The sequence below is a fragment of the Poecile atricapillus genome, chromosome 21 (genome assembly GCF_030490865.1).
Source record: "Poecile atricapillus isolate bPoeAtr1 chromosome 21, bPoeAtr1.hap1, whole genome shotgun sequence".
NCBI classification, from domain to species: Eukaryota; Metazoa; Chordata; class Aves; order Passeriformes; family Paridae; genus Poecile; species Poecile atricapillus.
The window spans coordinates 5,275,580-5,292,822 of NC_081269.1; the positions used below are offsets into that span (position 1 = coordinate 5,275,580).

At 57.6% G+C, this 17,243-nt stretch overlaps 2 protein-coding genes across 6 annotated transcripts; one reads left to right on the forward strand and one right to left on the reverse strand.

Annotated features, from left to right (window-relative positions):
* Positions 1–2,054: 2,054 nt before the first annotated feature.
* Positions 2,055–15,674, reverse strand: NEK8 (NIMA related kinase 8). 5 transcript variants are annotated; one of them, XM_058854298.1, is made up of 15 exons: positions 15,533–15,674; positions 12,047–12,252; positions 10,904–11,136; positions 10,136–10,267; positions 9,741–9,949; positions 9,256–9,335; positions 8,813–8,994; positions 8,451–8,601; positions 7,328–7,404; positions 6,074–6,191; positions 5,643–5,793; positions 5,365–5,528; positions 4,999–5,157; positions 4,740–4,898; positions 2,055–3,148 (listed from the first exon to the last, which is right to left on the reverse strand). In XM_058854298.1, exons 2-15 carry the CDS (start codon positions 12,180–12,182, stop codon positions 3,120–3,122), a joined length of 1,980 nt encoding a protein of 659 aa, XP_058710281.1. In that variant the 5' UTR covers positions 12,183–12,252; positions 15,533–15,674; the 3' UTR covers positions 2,055–3,119. The 5 variants fall into 5 exon arrangements, with proteins under 5 accessions (XP_058710281.1, XP_058710282.1, XP_058710284.1 ...); XM_058854299.1 differs by lacking the exon at positions 15,533–15,674 and adding an exon at positions 14,677–14,800; XM_058854301.1 differs by lacking the exon at positions 15,533–15,674 and adding an exon at positions 12,965–13,682.
* Positions 13,927–16,084, forward strand: TLCD1 (TLC domain containing 1). The gene is made up of 4 exons (XM_058854303.1): positions 13,927–14,243; positions 14,401–14,483; positions 14,810–14,892; positions 15,321–16,084. Exons 1-4 carry the CDS (start codon positions 13,954–13,956, stop codon positions 15,714–15,716), a joined length of 852 nt encoding a protein of 283 aa, XP_058710286.1. The 5' UTR covers positions 13,927–13,953; the 3' UTR covers positions 15,717–16,084.
* The last annotated feature ends 1,159 nt before the right edge of the window (positions 16,085–17,243 follow it).

The following is a 17,243-nucleotide window of genomic DNA, read 5'->3' on the forward strand; positions in this document are numbered from 1 at the left end:
CTGGGAGGTGTCAGACCCTGCAAACAAAGATCCCTCCTTTTCCCCTCTCCCTAAGGAAAGCCCTCCCCGCACTCAACATCACAGCCAGGCATTTGTCTCACACAAAGGCGACACTCAGGGCAATTCCCTTTGTGCAGGTGATATGTTCCCTGTCCCCCATGATGGGTCACTTCTTGAACCCATCTGGGCTCGGATAGGCCTCTTGTCCTCCCCAGCTTCTCGCTGCTACTCCATCCCTCCGCCTTCTATTTAACTTAAACTGGAGGGACAGAGAACAGACGCTCCGGCTTCTAAAGAAGTTAAGGTGGAGTCTTTCGCCCCAGGGAAAGGAGTGGGGAGAATCCTCTCCCGGCTTCTGGGGCCTCGTACCCAGGGAGGGCAGGGGTGAGGGATCCAGTCAGACGGACAGAAGGACAGCAGCCGCACCTCCTGCCACAAACCTCGTGGGAATGAGGACAGGACCTCTACAGAGGTGCCGGAATCAAAATAAATCCGGTATCAGCAGGTGGTTTGAGCTGTTTACTGCTACAGTAATGGCCCCAAGTGAGCAGGATCTTATTTGGAACAGGGACAGCCTTTCCCTGGGTGACAATGGCCAGAGGGGACCCGCACCAGGATGCACGAACGGGGACGAGGCAGCCCCATCCCACATCACCTCCCCTTCCCTCTCCCCTCCGGCCCAGCCTTTCCTTGGCAGGAAGAGCTGCGGGGACACTGATCCACCACCAGCTCCACACAACACAGGAACAAAAAAAAGGATAAAGGGAGAAGCCCTGAGACCTGCAGATTTCACCGTGAGCTTCTGCAGGGAAACAAAGCAGCAGACGTGAGGAATGCAAGTGGCCTATTTGCCCGGGCTGCTCTCTGCCTCCGGCAGCACGGACATGCCTCGGCTTGTCGTTCCAGGAGCTTTTGTTGCTCGGGGCTGGGGGCCTCTTTGTTTCCTTTACCCCTTCGCCAGGCTTGGTCACAGCCCGGTATTAAATTATTCAAATGATCTCGCTGGGCTTCACAGCTGAACTCCTGCGCGGAGAGCCCAGGCTGCAGAATCCCGAGGGCTCCAGCCCTCACCGGAGCCCCCGGCCCAGCACAAAGCACACTGGTCCGCACTGCTTTCCCCAGTCTGGAGAAAAGGATCCAAATATTCAAGCTGGTGACACGTCCAGCCCCAGCACTGCAGTGCAAAGATGTCATTAAGCCATAAAATCACCCCACTAACACCAGTACACTGATAGGAACCAGATGGGGGGACTGCACCCCTGGATTTGGCAGCCCAGCTGGAGCAGGAAGAGCTTGGCTCCTGGAGCAGTGGATTTTGGTGCCACCACTGACAAGACAAAGGGTGTCAGACCTCTGTCCTGCCTGCTGCTGTCCCAGCCAACCCTCAGCCCTGCCAAGGCTGCAGGAGGAACACCAGCCCCTTCCCATGGGATGTGTTTGAATGTGGTGTGGGGAGAGGGAAGGCCCGAGAGCTCTGCATAACACGGGCAAGAGAAATGTGATGCAGGAAGGAGCTGGAGCTGCTGCCAGCTCCACACAGGGAGGAGAGACAGTGGCCCAGAGGGGCTTTGAGGTAATTTAACCCAGCCCTGCCTGGCCCTGGTGCCCAGGTCGGTCTGGCAGGGGAGAGCACCTTCCCCAGCACTGTTCTGAGCCGTCTCTGTAACCTGCAGCACAGGAAAGTGCCAAAGGACTGGCAGAACCTTTGAATTCCAGTCAGCTTCCTGGGATAGCAGGGTGTAACCGCCTGAGAAGGCAGCTCCACAAGAAACAAAAAAGGCAGGGAAAAACCCGTGCACCCACCCTGCCAGGAGCCAAACAGGGAGGCTGTGTCTGCAGCCAGGGCTGCACACGCCTCTCCCAGCTGGACCGGACCTGCTCCCTTCCCCAGCCGGAGCCTGGGAGGCGAGGGAAGGAACGGCAGGAGAGCTGCAGAAATTCATTACCTTCCACATGACAGAGGGATCAGTTGGCTTTTACCAGAGCCCGTCGAGGTTTTCCTCATTGAAAACAGGAAAGAATCACAAAAATAATTAGAGAGATTTCATCTCAGCCAGCTTATGAAAGCACTGACTTTATACACAACAGATTGGCAACAGCACAAAGATGGATGTGAAAGGCAAGAGCATTTGCAATGTCAGACAGATCAGAGACAGAAGCTCATCAAAAAATGGCCCAGGGCAAATGTAAGTTAAAAAAAGAAAATAAAAGGAAAAAAAAGAAAGGAAACAACCCTTCTGGAGACAAAAAACGTGACTCCTGTCCATAACAAATGGATGTGCTTCTCCTGCCCGAAAAGACCCTTGGTGAAAACTCATCAGCTCCCTGGACAAAACTGGGTTAAAAAACTTCAAGTACTGACGATCACTGGCTGTGTTTTGCTGCCTTCCCCAGCTCAGCTGGGAGCCAGTGTGCCGTCAGCAGCAGGACTGAGGGGCCTGAGGACAAATGTCAGCTGGAGGATCCTCCAGTGAGCTCCTGGGGCCAGGGGAGGCTGTAATTGGAAAGCTCCAGGCAGCATTTGGGGAGAGCTGTGCAGCACAGGGAGGTTGCTCATGCAGAGCTCGGCCAGGCGTGCAGACAAGACCCTCCAAAGTGTGCTCAATAAATGGGTGAAACGTTTTAGGGGGGGATGGGAAAGGACAGACTTCTCTAATTAGTAAAGAGGTTTGCATTTAGTTACCCAGCACAGCGCCTGGGGCCCTGACTCCAGACGCTGCTGTGCAAAGGCTGACAGCTCTCTCACACATGGAGCTGTCAGCCTGGGCTTTGTAACCAGAAACAGTTTCCACAGAGGAAAACAACCTCTGTGCTCCTCACTCTTCCACACAGGCACTTCCAGCAGGGAAGGGAAGAGCCACAGTATGACCCCTTGAAGAGAGCACCACAGCTCTGGGCACGTTCGGGGCAGCGACTCTCAGGCACTGGAGGTTCACAGTGACAATACAGTGAAGTGAATAATAAGTGAGACCAGCTCTGGTTCCTTGGGAACCATCGTTAGGAGCTCTCTGTTTCCGGAGTGCTGCCTTTGGAGTGCAGCTGAGGAGCTCTGGAGCCTGGAGTGTGTCTGAGCCAGGCCGCCGTGAGCAGCAGGAAAAGCAGGATGTGGCTGCTCTCACTCACTGGGAAGGCGATTCCTCCACAACAGCTGAAACAAAAAAAGGGTAAAGACCAAGATTTAGCTGGAAGCCCCACCTTGATGAAGCTACAAGAAGTGTTCTGCCCCACACAGGCCTGATACCTGGCAGATGGGCACCAAAATCCCTGTCCCCTTCCCTACACTGCAAGACCTCAGTAGAGGCACAAGCGAGGCAATGCCCAGCAGACAGAGCCCAGGCAGGGCAGAACACACTCTTGAGGTTTGTGCTCTCTTCCTCCTCCTCTCCAGCCTGGCTTCTCCCAGTTACTCTGTTTGCAGCAGGATTGAGAGAAGGGAGCAGCAGCAGCTCATGATAACCTGGGCAGCAGCCCAAGCTAGTCAAAAGCAGGGTTGGCTCCATGGAAAGAGCAGAACGGCCGCCCCAAAGGTGGAGCACAGCTCGCCTGTGCCAGCACCCTCCCAGGCCAGATCACAGCAGCAATGACATCACATGTGTCACCAGATCTCGTGTTCTCGCTGGAGAAATTTCCAGGCAGATTGAGCTGTGTGAAAGCCCAAATCTCAACTCTTTACAGAGCTCTTAGTGCTTTTTTGCATGCTGGTTGCTGAGGGATGCTGGGGCAGGCAAGGCTGCTGTCCTCACACCACTGAGTTTGCCCTCCCACTATTGGGACAGGACAAGGTTTTGGGCAGAAGGACAGCAATGGGGCTACACACTCAGTCCTTGCTCTTACAGTGCTGCAGGTGGGAGCCCACAAACCAGCTGCCACAGAGCACAGGGTGACTCCAGCAGCGGAAGGAGAGAGCAGCCTGCAGTCTTCCTGCAGAGACAAAACCCTTTTACTCCCGTGACAAATGCCCTACTTGTTCCTGAGCCTGGGGACTCAGCCATTCCCCGTCCCCTTCATGTGGCAGCACACATCACATGAGAGCTGGGCACTTGAAGGGATGAAACAGAGCCAGGGCCGATTCTGCTGTGCCGGGGCTGTCAGCCGGGCCTCCTCCCCTCCGGGCTGTAATTAGCCTCCTTGAAGTGGGCTGGGACTGGAATCCCTCAGCCCAGGCTGAGGCCATAATCAGCCCAGCAGAGGAGGAAGAAAGGCCCTTGCAGCAGTCTGGGCCAGGCTCCCGTTGTACATCCAGGCAACGGAAGGGCAGGTCATGCCACAGGCACGTTTTAACCGAGCCACGATGCTGCCTTTGGCCTGAGCAGAGAGGAACCACAAAACCATCACTATCTTTTCCAAACCACAATGGAAAGGCAGCAGCCAAAATGACGCCTCAAATCTCAGCTTCTATTTCAGCAGCATCAATTAGAGAGCTGCTCTTTTTGGATACTCTGTGGACTGCTGGCATGCCAGCTCCCCGCTGGCCGCAGCTTGGCCAGCCTACCTGTCTGGGAGTGCATGAGACAGCCTCTGCCATCCCTTTGCTCCCCTTGCCCAGCGGGAGAGGCAGTGTCACAGAGCTGAAGAGCAGCAGGGGAATTATTTTGGGCTGGAAGTTACTTCTATTCATTTACAGCTCAGAATAACACTGAGCTTACACGCCAGGGTTACTCGGCACAGCTCCGGTCACGAGGCATTGTGTCTGGCTGCGTCCTCATGGCAGGAATCACAGGGACAAAGCCCTTACTCACGCTTTACTGCCAGCAGTGTGTTCCCGTGGCAGCAGGCAACAGAGGTCACCAGGTATGGATGTGTCTCCTCCAGCTGCACTGGCCTCGGCACTCCAGTTTCCTCGTCCTTCCTGCCCAGGCGTCCCCTGGCTCCTTTCCCCCACGTGCACACCTCGCCATCTGCAGAGGGATAGAAACACCTTGCTGCACACCTGCCTTGGCCACAGCAGAGGCCAGCCAGGGCCTGCTGCAGCCCAGGACATGGGGACTTCAGATTCACCTGCTCCGATGGCCACAGTGAAGGCATCTCCACAAGCCACCACGGTGACCTTCATCATCTCGAGCCCCAAAACCAGGTGGGGCACACGGCTGCTGTGGCAGGAGTTGGTGCCCAGCTGCCCATGCTGGTTGCTCCCAAAGGTGTAACAATGGCCAGAGGCTGACAGCAGAGAGGAGAGACACAACTGGGTGTCACTCGGGACACACTGAAACCCCTCTTTGCTGTCTTCAGGCTGAGCATCCTGCTCCACAGAGCTTCAACATTGGGAGCATGTGTCTCTTGAGAGACTGCCCATGGGAAACAGGCAGAAGGAAGACAGGGAAAATGCAGGTGTCCCCCTCTCAGAATCTGGGCACACACCCTCACCTGTGACAGCAGCAGAATGTGCTGTACCGATGTCAGCACACACAATGGACTCTTGGTTCAAGGGGGCTGACTGGGCACACACAAACACAGTGGCCTCCTCCACCTGGTCCTCTGGGGAAGGCTCCTCTGTTGAACTGATCCGGTCTAGGCCCAGCTTGTTACACCTGCACAGGGAAAATCTCTAGGATCACACAGAGATGTCTTCTGGAACCCCTTGGTCACAACACAGATGGGCCCAGGAGTGTAAAATGTGGAGCATGGACCTTCACCCCTCTTACCTGTTGCTCCCACAAGCAAGAATCTGGTTCTTCACTGTGAGGACCATGGAGGAATCGATGCCACAGATGACCCTCTGAGCCTCATGCTCTGGAGGGACTGTGACCTGCTGGGGGCAGTTGTAGCACTCCAGGGTGCCCAGCCCAAGCCGACCTGGCAGGAAGAACAGGGCAGGGAACAGCTGATGGCCACACACACCCTGAGCACAGCCCCACTGAGAGCAGCACTGACACAGCTGCTGCAAGAGCCCAGCCCTGGATCCCAGAAAGCAGCGAAACCCAAAGCGCTCCATATGGGGGCTCTGGTATGCAGCAAAACAGCTGCAGCTCTTCCACACACACCCACCCTGGCACATCTGGAGGGGACTGTGGGCAAGCAGCAAAGGCAGTGGGAACAGGCACAAGCCCTGTTCTGTGAAACAGACATCTCTTACCATTATCCCCCCTGCCCCAGGCAAACACTTCCCGTTCGTTGGAGACCGCCAGGACGTGAGACGCGCCACAGGCCACCTGCACCATCTCATAGCCCAGCAGGGCCTCCACAATCTTGGGCTGGCAGGGGAAGAGCAGCAGCCGTCAGCCGAGACCTCACAGCCTGCCCGGCTGCTCCCGTCCCTCTCACCCGGCCCCCCCAGACTCAACACAGCGCTGGCAGCATCCCAGTTTTCATCCAACACAAACAACAGAGAAATTTCTTTTTTTCTTTTGTTCCAAACAGTCTTCAAAGGGATAAGAGACTACGTGCACGCAGCACAGAAGATAATGCAAACATCTCTGGGGCGGAAGAAAGCAGCCAGCACGGGAGAGGGAAGAGGTTCAGCAAGGGTTGGGATTTGCCCCCCTGCCCATGTGGGGAGTGCCAGGGGCTGTGAACGAGCCCCTGCTCCAAGCAGGCAGGATGTGTTGGCTCAAAGGCTCTCCTGCAGAGGAGCTGTGAGTTAAGGCTCAGATTCATTAGGCTGTGGAGAGACCAGGATCTCCACATTTCACCCAGCCCCTGCTGTGACCTGCTGTTAGATCTGACACCTCGCCTCATACTCATTATCTTCCTCAAGTGAAAAGCACCGTTTGTTGGGATCTGGCTGCTGCTTCCAACTGGTCTCCCCTCCCCAGCCATAAGCAGGGAGCAGCTCAGCCCTGGGAAGAGCAGGAACAAATGGGCCAGCTGATCACAGTGACAAATGGCACCAGTCCCCGGGCTCGGCTGGAAGCCATCAGCTGCTGCCACATCCGAAGGTAGGCGAGGAAGAAGCTGGAAGGGAGCAATGAGCCCTCAGCCCCAGTGTTCTGAGCCAATCGGAAACACACAGCTCTTCTTTAAATACTGGCTCTTTTGAAAAATAACTTTTCTCAGTGAACCCTGGCAGCTGCAGGCCAAGAGTGAAGCAGGCAGGTGTGTGATTAGAGGCAGGCTCCAAGCTGGGAGCCTGCCAACAACAACCACAAGGCAGCTCTTGACTTCCCCCATGCTCAAAGGGATCATTGTGTAGGGGGGGAAAGAAAAAGAGAAGCAGGTTGGGTCTTTTAAAACCCGCAGTGACAGGGAGAGGAGGGGGAGGGGGTCAGATGCCAGAGCATGCCTAGGATGCATATCCCTGGAGCTGGGATGAGCCTGCTCACGTGGTGTAGAAGCCACAATCCATCCTTTACCCTGGGGGAGCAGCACACCCAGCACCTTCTCCACCAACCTGGCTCACATCCGTGAAGTTTCCGTGCCCCAAACAGCCATTGCTGCCGCTGCCAAAGGTCATGATTATCCCCCTGTCTGGAGGAGCAGAAAGGAGCATTGTCAGTGGCACACGTGAGGCCCTGCGAGGTGACACAGCTGAGGGGTGGCCATGGCTCCCAGGACGTTGGACCCACTCTGACTCAGAACGAGCTGCAGGGGCCACAAGCCCTCAGCCAGCTTCCAGAGAGCTGCAGGAGCTTCCAGGGAGCTGCAACCTCACCATGCTGCAATAGCTCAACAAACAAACAGCAGCGATAAGAGTGCTGAGATAACATTGCTGCAGCTGTGTACGCAGAAGCTGTGAACCCCACGGTCTGTCAAGGTGCTAAAGTCACAGAGGCACTCCCTGAGCAGTTGCCCAGCAGAAGGGTGGCAGGAAACGCCATGGGAGGTAGGATAAACACATGCCCATGGAGTTTGTCCACTGTGTATCTGTCATTTGCTGCCCTGACTCCCAACAGAAGAGCAAACAGAGCTCCCACAGGACCACTGGGAGGGCTTTGCTACACAAACATGGCCTTGGACTGGTGTGTGTGCTCCCCTCTCACCCACAACACATCCTGGACTGCTCTGAGGGGGCTTCAAACCCTGTTTTCCTGCAGTTTGAGGACAACCAGCCCTGCAGCAGCTCACACTGACTCCTCACTGTGACACCAGTCTTTGTTGGTCACTGCACGTGCTCATGTTATGCTCACAGAGTATGTGACAGAGATTTTCCTCACACTGCAATTCCCATTGTCAGCTCTGGTTTCAGGTGACACCAATGCAACAAAGCACAGAAGATTTCATAGGATCATAGAATAATTTAGGTTGGAAAAAAACCTTTAAGATCATCTAAGTCCAAATATCTTTTTGTGGCCCTCCCCACACCAGACAAGTTGACCAGGGTGGCATCACAAGAGGACCATGTCTGCCATTTCTGACCTCCACATGATGCTACATGAGAGGCCACAGAGGCCTCTGTGTCACTCCAGCCCAGAGCATCCCTCTGGTTCCTCTCTGAGCAGACTCCCCAGGCGGTCCCACTGGGTTTTAGGGAGTTCTGGGACCCAGGCAGGTGAAGACAGGACACAACAGCTCACCTGTGAGGCAGGCTGTGAAAAGATCACCACAGGACACATGTTTGATGGTCACTCCAGACTGGCCCTCCAGAAAGCGGGACACAAACTGAGGCTGGAGCTGCTCGGTGGCTCCTGGGAGAGAAGGACCCCCAGCAGCACCCATGGGAGGAGCCTGATGGAGAGAAGCCATGGAAGAGCTGGGCTGGAGAACAGTGATGAACCCCTTCTCACAGGCTTATCAGCATTACCCACACCCTGGCTGGGACTGCAGTCCTGTAGGAGGCAGTGCCAGGGTCTCTGAGTGAGCAGAAAAGCCTTCCTCACAGAAATCACACCCCCAAGGCTCCACAGCCACTGTCTGCCCCAGGCTCCCTGTCACTCACCTCCCACAGGATGAGCCTCCCAGATTTGGTGACCCCAGCCTTCTGTGTCCTGCCAGCAGAGACCTGCACAACCTCAGTGTTCAGCATGGGCAGGCGGAGAGGGGTGGTGATCCCACTGCCCCACGTGTAGATGGATGACAGTGGGGGTGGGATTCCTGTCTTGGCTGAACCACATCGGACACCTGTGGGGCACAGAGAAATCATTAATGTGGATCCCTGACTCTCCTCCCACAGAAAAAGCAACAGCACCAGCCAGTCTGGGTGCCAGCATAGCTGCCAGAGCCAGACCAGTGCTGGTCCAAGGAGCTCCTCCAGAGCTCAGGGAAGGTGATATCTCTTAAGGTTCTCTCCCCAGAACCTTGAGTGTCTCTCTGACTTGTGTCATCCAAAGGAAAGAGTCCTTCCAAATGGAGCTGAGTTGAACACACCATGCCAGAACTCACCTCTCGGCCTGGCACTGCTCGCCCGTCCCCCTGTCCGGCTGTGGGTCACTGTGGGCACTGGAGCCAAGGGTTTTTCAGGCCTGCCAAACCAAAATCCAACCTTTAATGTCCTGCAGAGCCCTGGATCACAGAATGTCTGGGCAGAGCTACAGCAGAAGCCACGGGTGACTCACTCAGAGCACTGCTTTGTTGGTGCTTTAAACAACCTGAGCGAGGGGACTTGGCACCTGTTCACTTCCCCCTGTGCTCACAACTCTCTGTTTGCTGTCACTGTGATGACAAGCTCACACCTGCCATGGCACCTGCCTGGCTCTGAGCCCCTGGGCCAAGCTCAGCCAGCAGCAGCTGCACGTTAGACAGCACAGGAGAGCTGCATTGAGAAAATGCTCTCTTTGGAGCTCAGAACGGAGGCAGTGAGCTGGTCAGACATGCTGTGGGCTGTGGCAGCCCTTCCCAAGGGACACTGAGGTGGCAGTGTCACTTGCCTCCTCATTTTGACGCTGCCCACGTCTGTGTAGAGGTTCAGGAGGGGCCGGATGCAGATGGCCTGGGCCATGATCTCATTCAGCTGGGGCCGCTTGGAAGGATCCAGGTTGAGCATGCTGAGGATGAGCTGGCGCAGGTCGGGGCTGTATCGATCCGATATTGGGGCAAAAGTCCCACTCATGATCTTCAACACCAAGGCAGGAAGGTTCTGGAGAGAAAACAAGAGACACACAGTGGCCGGGCAGTCAGGGGCGAGGCCAAGCAGGAAGCAGCTCTCAGCACTGCCCTCTGCCTTCACACTTCCTGGCTCGCTGAGAAGTGATCCCAGCAAACATTTTCACCTCTGTGAGAGGCCAGGGCTCCCTGTGCTACGTGTAAACCACATCGCTCTTACCGCAGCTTCGAAAGCCCTCTTGAGGCTGGCGAGCTCGTAGAGCACACAGCCCAGGGCCCAGATGTCACTCTTCTGGTTGTAAGGCTTCCCTTCACAGAGCTCTGGGGAGATGTAGCATGGAGTTCCCACCACCTACGAGACAAAAATTTACCACAGTGCAGTGAAACTGGGGCAGAGAGGTGAAAAGAGGAAGGCTTTGTGCAGAACTGGCTGGAACACCACCACCTAAAGCTCCACAGAGCTGGGCTTTTGTTCCCTTGGCATCAACAGCTGCCTGACAATCTCAGTGAAAAACAAGAGGATTTGCCTTTCCAGTGACACATACAGTGATTGCCTCTAATTTTGCTTCTATCCACTTGAGAGAACCAGAGCCCAGAGCGCTGAGCATGATACAAACGTCTGGTCAGATTAGCCCAGGTGGAGAAAGACACTCAAAGCCAAGCAGAGAAAGGAGATTAAGGCAGGATGGGAGTGCACAGGCAGGAATTTATTTGCTAAGGATGTGTCAGACCAGTCTGCAAACACCACCCCCAGCAGGAGCCACCCTGTCTGCCCTCACCAATGGGCCCAGACACCCCATCCTCTCCCAGCTTTGGGCAGGTCAGTCTTACCTTTCTGCAGCCCACAGAGCCACAGCAAACTCAGGCATGAAGACATCAGCCAAGAACAAAGCAGCATTGCCTAAAGCCACTTCCCAGAGACTATTGTGAACCAAATCCAGAGTTTCCAGCCTGCTGCCATGGGGTAAGAAGCTCCCCTGCCACTCACTGTGTAGGCTTTGCTCTTGCTGCTCAAGATTTTGGAGATGCCAAAGTCTCCAATCTTGACGATCATGCGATGCTTGTCCAGGAGGATGTTCTGGGTCTTCAGGTCACGGTGCAGGATCTGCTTGGTGTGCACGTGGTGCAGGGCCAGGAGGATCTGCACGAAGAAGTGCAGGATGGTGTCCTCATCCAGCAAGGAATTACAGCGCTTGTGGATGAACTCTGCCAGAGTGCCCCCTGCAAGGAACAACAAAGGGCACAGGGAGCTGCACAGGACAGCACAAACCTGGCCTAAAAATGGGGGGATTTTGCCATTTTGGCATCCTAACAAGACAAGTATGTGGGAAAAACACATCTTGGTGGAATACACAGCAAATCCTCCAATGGCAGCACAGTTGCTGGGCAGAAGAAACAGCCAGAGTGAAGTTACTGTTGACATATTATCAAAAGCAGAAGGAAAAGAAACACTAGAATTACAGCTCTTGGAAGAGGACATACACCTCCATGGCAGAACAAGATCAGCCTGTTCTGCAGAAGAGAATTCTTGCAGTCCAAGAGGCCACGTGGCACAGAGAGGCCCCTGTCGGGGAGGTCCAGATTCAAGGCTCAGGTACAGCTTTTAGCAAACCCTCATGCAAATGATTTCATCTAAAACTCCACAGGAAATCTTGTTAGAAATGTGGGGCCAACAGAGTTGACACAGGGAAATGTGCCTGAAACCTGAGCCAAGGGCAGATGGTAACATGCTGATCAGGGTTTGAAATCTCCTTGTTTTGGACATGGTTAGCAGGTGTAAGGCATATAACCATGGAGTGGCTGAAGCTGGAAGGGACCTTGCAAGGTCACTGCTCAAACAGGGCCACTGAGGTTGTCCAGGACCAGAATCTCTCTTTTGAATACTTTCAAGGATGGTGACTCCACGACCTGCATCAATACTTGGTCACCTGCCTTATGGTCAATTTGGTGTCCACCAAGAATCAACAGATACTTTTCTACAAAAATTTCTCCTCAAGAGAGACATGCTTGGACTCCTGGGGGTGAAAAGCCCAAGATCTTTACAAGGAGCACAACATGAGACCACAGCAACTTGACCCAAAGAGAGCCATGTGCCTGGCATCCCCTGGACCTGGAGGGCAGCAGGGCCCACCTGGGGCGTATTCCATGGCAATCATGAGCGCCTTGTCCTCCAGGAAGTTCTCGTAGTACTCAATGACGTTGGGGTGGTTGAGCAGCTTGAGGACCTGGCACTCGTTCTGCGCTGCCAGCCGCTCATCCTTGCTCATCTGCTCCACAGGGATCTGCTTCAGGATCACCAGCTTCTGGTCGGCCTTGCGCAGGCACAGGTGCACGATGCTGCGAGGAAAGGGACGGGGCCTCAGCGCGGGGACGAGGGACACAACACAGGGACTGGCCATCACTCTGGGTGGCACGGATCGCCTGCAATCCCCGCGCCTCGAGGTGTCACGAACCCTGTGCCGCGTCCCCCGGGGTGCCACACCCCGGCCGACCCCGCATTGCCACGGCCACAAGCGCCTCGCTGCCACGCGGACGCGGCTTAAAGGCCTCCCGCCCGGAGGCAGAAAGACTGGAGACGTCCCCATCGCCCATCCTCGGCGCCCCCTCACCCGAAAGCCCCTCTCCCCACCACGCGGATCCGCTCGTATTTCTCCATCCCTGGGCCCGGCTCCTTCCGTCTCCATGGAGACACTTCCGCGCTGCTACGGCGGCCGCGGGCGGACAAACCGTGCCGTGTGGGCAGGGCCGGGTGGGGGCTCCGTGTTTCGGGGGGGGTGGGACGGGTAACGCCACCCCTCGCTTGGGTTGCACCCCCAGTGCCACCAGGAGCCAGACCCTCCTGGGAAGCACCCGGACAGAGAGGTTTGGGGTGCGCTGGGCTGTCCGCCCCAAGTGGGGGATGCCAGCAGGACCCCCCTCACCCCCAGAAAGCGGCGGTGTCCCCAACGGCCTCCAGCCCCGAGGAGCCTGGAGGGGCACACCCTGCGGGGGGCTGCGCTGCTGCAGGGCCAGCATAAGGGCCACGAATCCCCTCCGTGGCCGCCCAGACCTCCTTTAGACTCCCCCAGGACCACGAGCACCCCTGGGGCCGGCCGTGATGGTGGCTATAGCGTGGAAGCGGGTCCTGCCCTGCACCCAGGAATGGCGGCCTCTGTCCTGGAATGGGGACAGTGACAGCAGTGGCAGTGGTGGCACTGCTACGTGGCCCTGCTGCCATCTAGTGACAGCCAGCTCGGTTCACGGGGAAGGGGGTCAGCCCGCCCCCACGCAAGCCAGCGCCCTGCAGCGTGGGACAGTGATGGGGCAGGACCCTCACGCAGGAACCAGCACCCCGCCGCGTTTCGGTACCGCGTTTTCGGCCTCACCCTACGGCAGCCTGGTATTGAGGGGCACCTTTGAGTGCCGCAGCCCCCCCTCCATGACTTGAGGTGAGCGTTTGTAGCTGCTCCCACTACTTTCACAAACACGTTTTACCCGGCATCCCCGGTCCCGACACAATGCGCGCAACCTCCGGCGACAACCACACCGTGCCGAGAACACACACACACAGCGCAGAACAGATGTACGAGGCCCACGCCAGCTGTGCATCACTGTGGCAGATGTGCAGGGCCCAGCACAGATGTGCAACGTCTGCCGCGCTGCCCAGTACAGACGGGCAGTATCTGACACCCACAAGTGCGGTGTCTGGCAATAGCACGGCCGTTCAGCAGCAGCGCCCAGCAGGAACACGCGCAGGAGCCCGCATACCAGCACACCTGCAGACCTGCAGACCGCACACCTGCAGACCGCACACCTGCAGACCGCACACCTGCACACTGCACACCTGCAGACCCCACACAGGTGCGACACCCGCGCCACACTCCGCACACGTGCGCTCAGCGCCCCGCGCACACACACGCCCGGGGGCGTGGCCAGCGCGCCGTTATCAATGAAAGGCGCGGCCACGCCCCTAACGACTGCCAACCCCGCGCAGGCGCGCGCGGGGAGGCGTGGCCAGCGCGGGGCGTGGCCAATGAGAAGGCGCGGTCCCGCGGGCGCATGCGGGGGGCGTGGCCAGCGCTAGGTGTGGTCGGGAGGGGCGTGGCTCTGCGGCCCCGCCCGCCGCGGCCGCGCGCCGCCGGACTGGGCGTGATGGGCCCGGGCTGGCGAGCGGCTTCGGCGGCGCTGGTGGGCGGCAGCGTGGCGATCTTCGGGGCATTCCGCCGGTTGGCCCTGGCTCTGCCACAGCCCGCCGCCGTACGGAGCCGTCCCGGCCGCGTCTGGCGCTGGAGGAATCTCCTCGTCTCTTTTGCACACTCCGTGCTGGCCGGGCTATGGGCCCTCTTCAGGTACCGGGCAGCGCGCGGGGCGGCGGGCACGGTGCACACGCTGCGAAATGGGTACTCCTGAGGAGTGGGCAGGGGGTAGGGGGTCCCCGTGTTCCCTGTGTTCCCCGTCCCGGAGTCTAGGCTGACCCCCTTCCTTCTCTCCTCTCCTCACTCCCAGCCTCTGGCACTCTCCGGAGCTGCTCTCCGACATCCAGGACGGCTACAGCGTCTCAGGGCACCTGCTGGTCTGCTTTTCCTCAGGTAAGGAGCCAGGCAGGGCAGTGGCCGCAGCCACCCCGCCGGACTTGGCCCGCTCCCTGCTCAGCCTCGCCTGGTATGCTGGCTCAGGACGAGCCCCCGGCTCGAGGGCTGGGCAGCTCCGTGCTTTCTGCCTTAATCACGAGCATGGAGCCCATAAGCCGCCAGCCTCCAGGGAATAGCCATCTCTCCATACCCAGACGGGGCGGAGGTGTCTCTGACACCTGAAGAACAGTCACAGCACCCTCCTCCTCCTCGCAGCTCCTCCTTTCCACAGTGGGTAACAGTGCACAAGCCAGACCTTCTGAACACTCTCCTTCATCCCACAGGCTACTTCATCCACGACACCCTTGACATCATCTTCAACCATCAGTCCCGCTCATCTTGGGAGTACCTGGTGCACCATGCCATGGTGAGTATGGCGAGCATGGGGGCTAGCACACACCCTGGGGCTCAGCCCACCCAGGTTTCATGGGCTATGGCATGGCAAGCTGGAGCCCTTCCCTCTGCCTCACCCTGGCTGCCAGGTAGGCTCTGCATCAACAAGGCGAGGGCGCCTGGCAGGGCAGGATGCCTGCCAGCATCGGCTCTGAGTGCCTGGAGCCAGACAGGCTGCTGAGCTGGGAGGGGGAAGAGTTGGAGGCTTATCACAGCACAGGGAGGTATAACTGCTGCCTGGGGATCTGGCTTTCTGGGCTGGTTTTCTCTAAGCTCAGGTGCCTGCTGGGATCTCTGGCTGGGGGGAGCAGAACTGTGTGCTCTCACTGAGGGTGGGGAAGAATTCGCTTTCCCCAGGGCAAGACAAGCTGACCCTGCTCTGTGCGTATGTTTGTGTTCCAGGCCATCTCTGCCTTCGTCTCACTCATCCTCACAGGCCGTTTCCTGGTGGCAGCGGTACTGCTGCTGCTGGTGGAGGTGAGCAACATCTTCCTCACGGTGCGCATGCTGCTGAAGATGAGCAACGTGCCTTCCCCAGCACTCTACGAGGCCAACAAGTACATCAACCTGGTGATGTACTTCGCCTTCCGCCTGGCGCCCCAGGCTTACCTCACCTGGTACTTCCTCCGCTACGTGGAGGTGCAGGGCCAGGGTGCCTTCCTCACCGCCAACCTCTTGCTGCTCGATGCCATGATCCTCATGTACTTCTCCCGCCTCCTCCGCTCCGATTTTTTCCCCTCCCTGCGCAAGGGCTCTGTGGGCAGAGATGTAGACGGTGAGAAGTTTCTGATAGACTGAGTCGTGCACGCCGAGGGGGACCCAGGCTCCGGCTCCTGGAAGTTTTGGGCTCTCCAAAGCTGCTCTGATGTGCCTTAGGGCTTGCTCCCTGGCCCCAGGCCCTGCCTTCACCCGCTCTGCTGCCTAAAAGTGCTTCCCTGCTGGACCAGCCCAACAGCTTCACCGAGCTGTGGGGATGCTGCTGAAACCAGAGGCACAGCCGATGGAGAAGCAGCCCAAACCAGCTTTCCTGCAGGCAGCTGGAGGGCCAGGGCTGGCTGCACTTCGCAGCTGATGGCCTGGAAGGGTTGTGAGGGAGGGGACGAGTCCCTCCCGTGGTGATGCTGGGTGTTATGTGCATTAAAATTGGTCTGTTTACTGCTGCCGCAGCACACCTGGGCTGGCTCTTCTGTGGGGCAGAGCAAGTCGGGGACTCCCCCTGCGCCAGGGCTGTGGGAAAGGATGTGGCCCATTCCCAGAGGAGTGCTGGCAGTTCTCAGGGAGGGAGAGGGCACATGCTTGCTGCTCACTTTGTTCTTTGTTTGAGGGACCTCTCAGCCTGCTGGGTCCTGGCAACCCAGCTGAGCCTTGAGCAGCACAACTCTGTCCCTCACATGGATGGGTTCCTCTCCCTCATTCCTCTGCTCTTGCAGAGACCCAGGGCTGTGCAGGGAAGTTGAAGGGATCCAGGAGAGGTACTGAGCCTTGTGTCACCAGCCTGGCGGTGAGGAGCCTGGCTGGGCTGTGTGACTCACCCAGCAGCCACGTGAAGTGGAGCAAGCTGGCGTGGAGAAGCCATGTGAGGCCAAGGGCTCTTCCTGGAAGATTGCTGCATGCTTGCATCCCCCTAGAGTGATCTTCACTGGCACAGTGCAGCTGCAGCCCTGTGAGCATGCTGGGCCCTCTCCACAGGACCAGGATGGTTCCAGCAGCTGTCCCAGAGCAGCGGGAGGAAAAGGGGGATTCAACTCCCAGGGAGAGTGGGGCCAGAACTGGCCAAGCCGGTCCTGTGTAGCACTGGAAAGGCAAATCCTGCTGATGTGAGAGCTCCGGGATCGCACTGGATTGGCATTAGCAGCAGAGCTTCAAGGAACTCCTGGCCAGCCCCTGCTCCGGGCAGGATCTGTTCCTCCCACCCACCCCAGCACCTGCCCAGCTCAGGCAGAGACAGGCACTGCAGTTGAAATAAGCTGGTGATTAAGGGGAGGCAGTGAGGATCACCTTTCCACCAGAGAGCTGGGAACACCCCGTAGGATCTGGATCCTGCTGGGACTCCCTGGTGTGTACTGACACCAGTCCCAGGAAACGGCATGGCAGCTGGAATAGAGATGTGATAGCTGGGACACTGTGCGCAGGGATTGATGCCAGCTCCCAGCCTACTGCCTTGTCCCACCTTGCTCAAAGCAGAACTCAGCAGCCCTGGCAGGGAACAGCTGTGCTCTCAGCAGCACATCCCAACAGCTGTGTGTGTCTTCCAGCTGCAGCTTAAGCCTCCTGGCCTCTTTGCAGTTTAGATGACTGCATTTGCAATCAGCCCACACAGCTGAG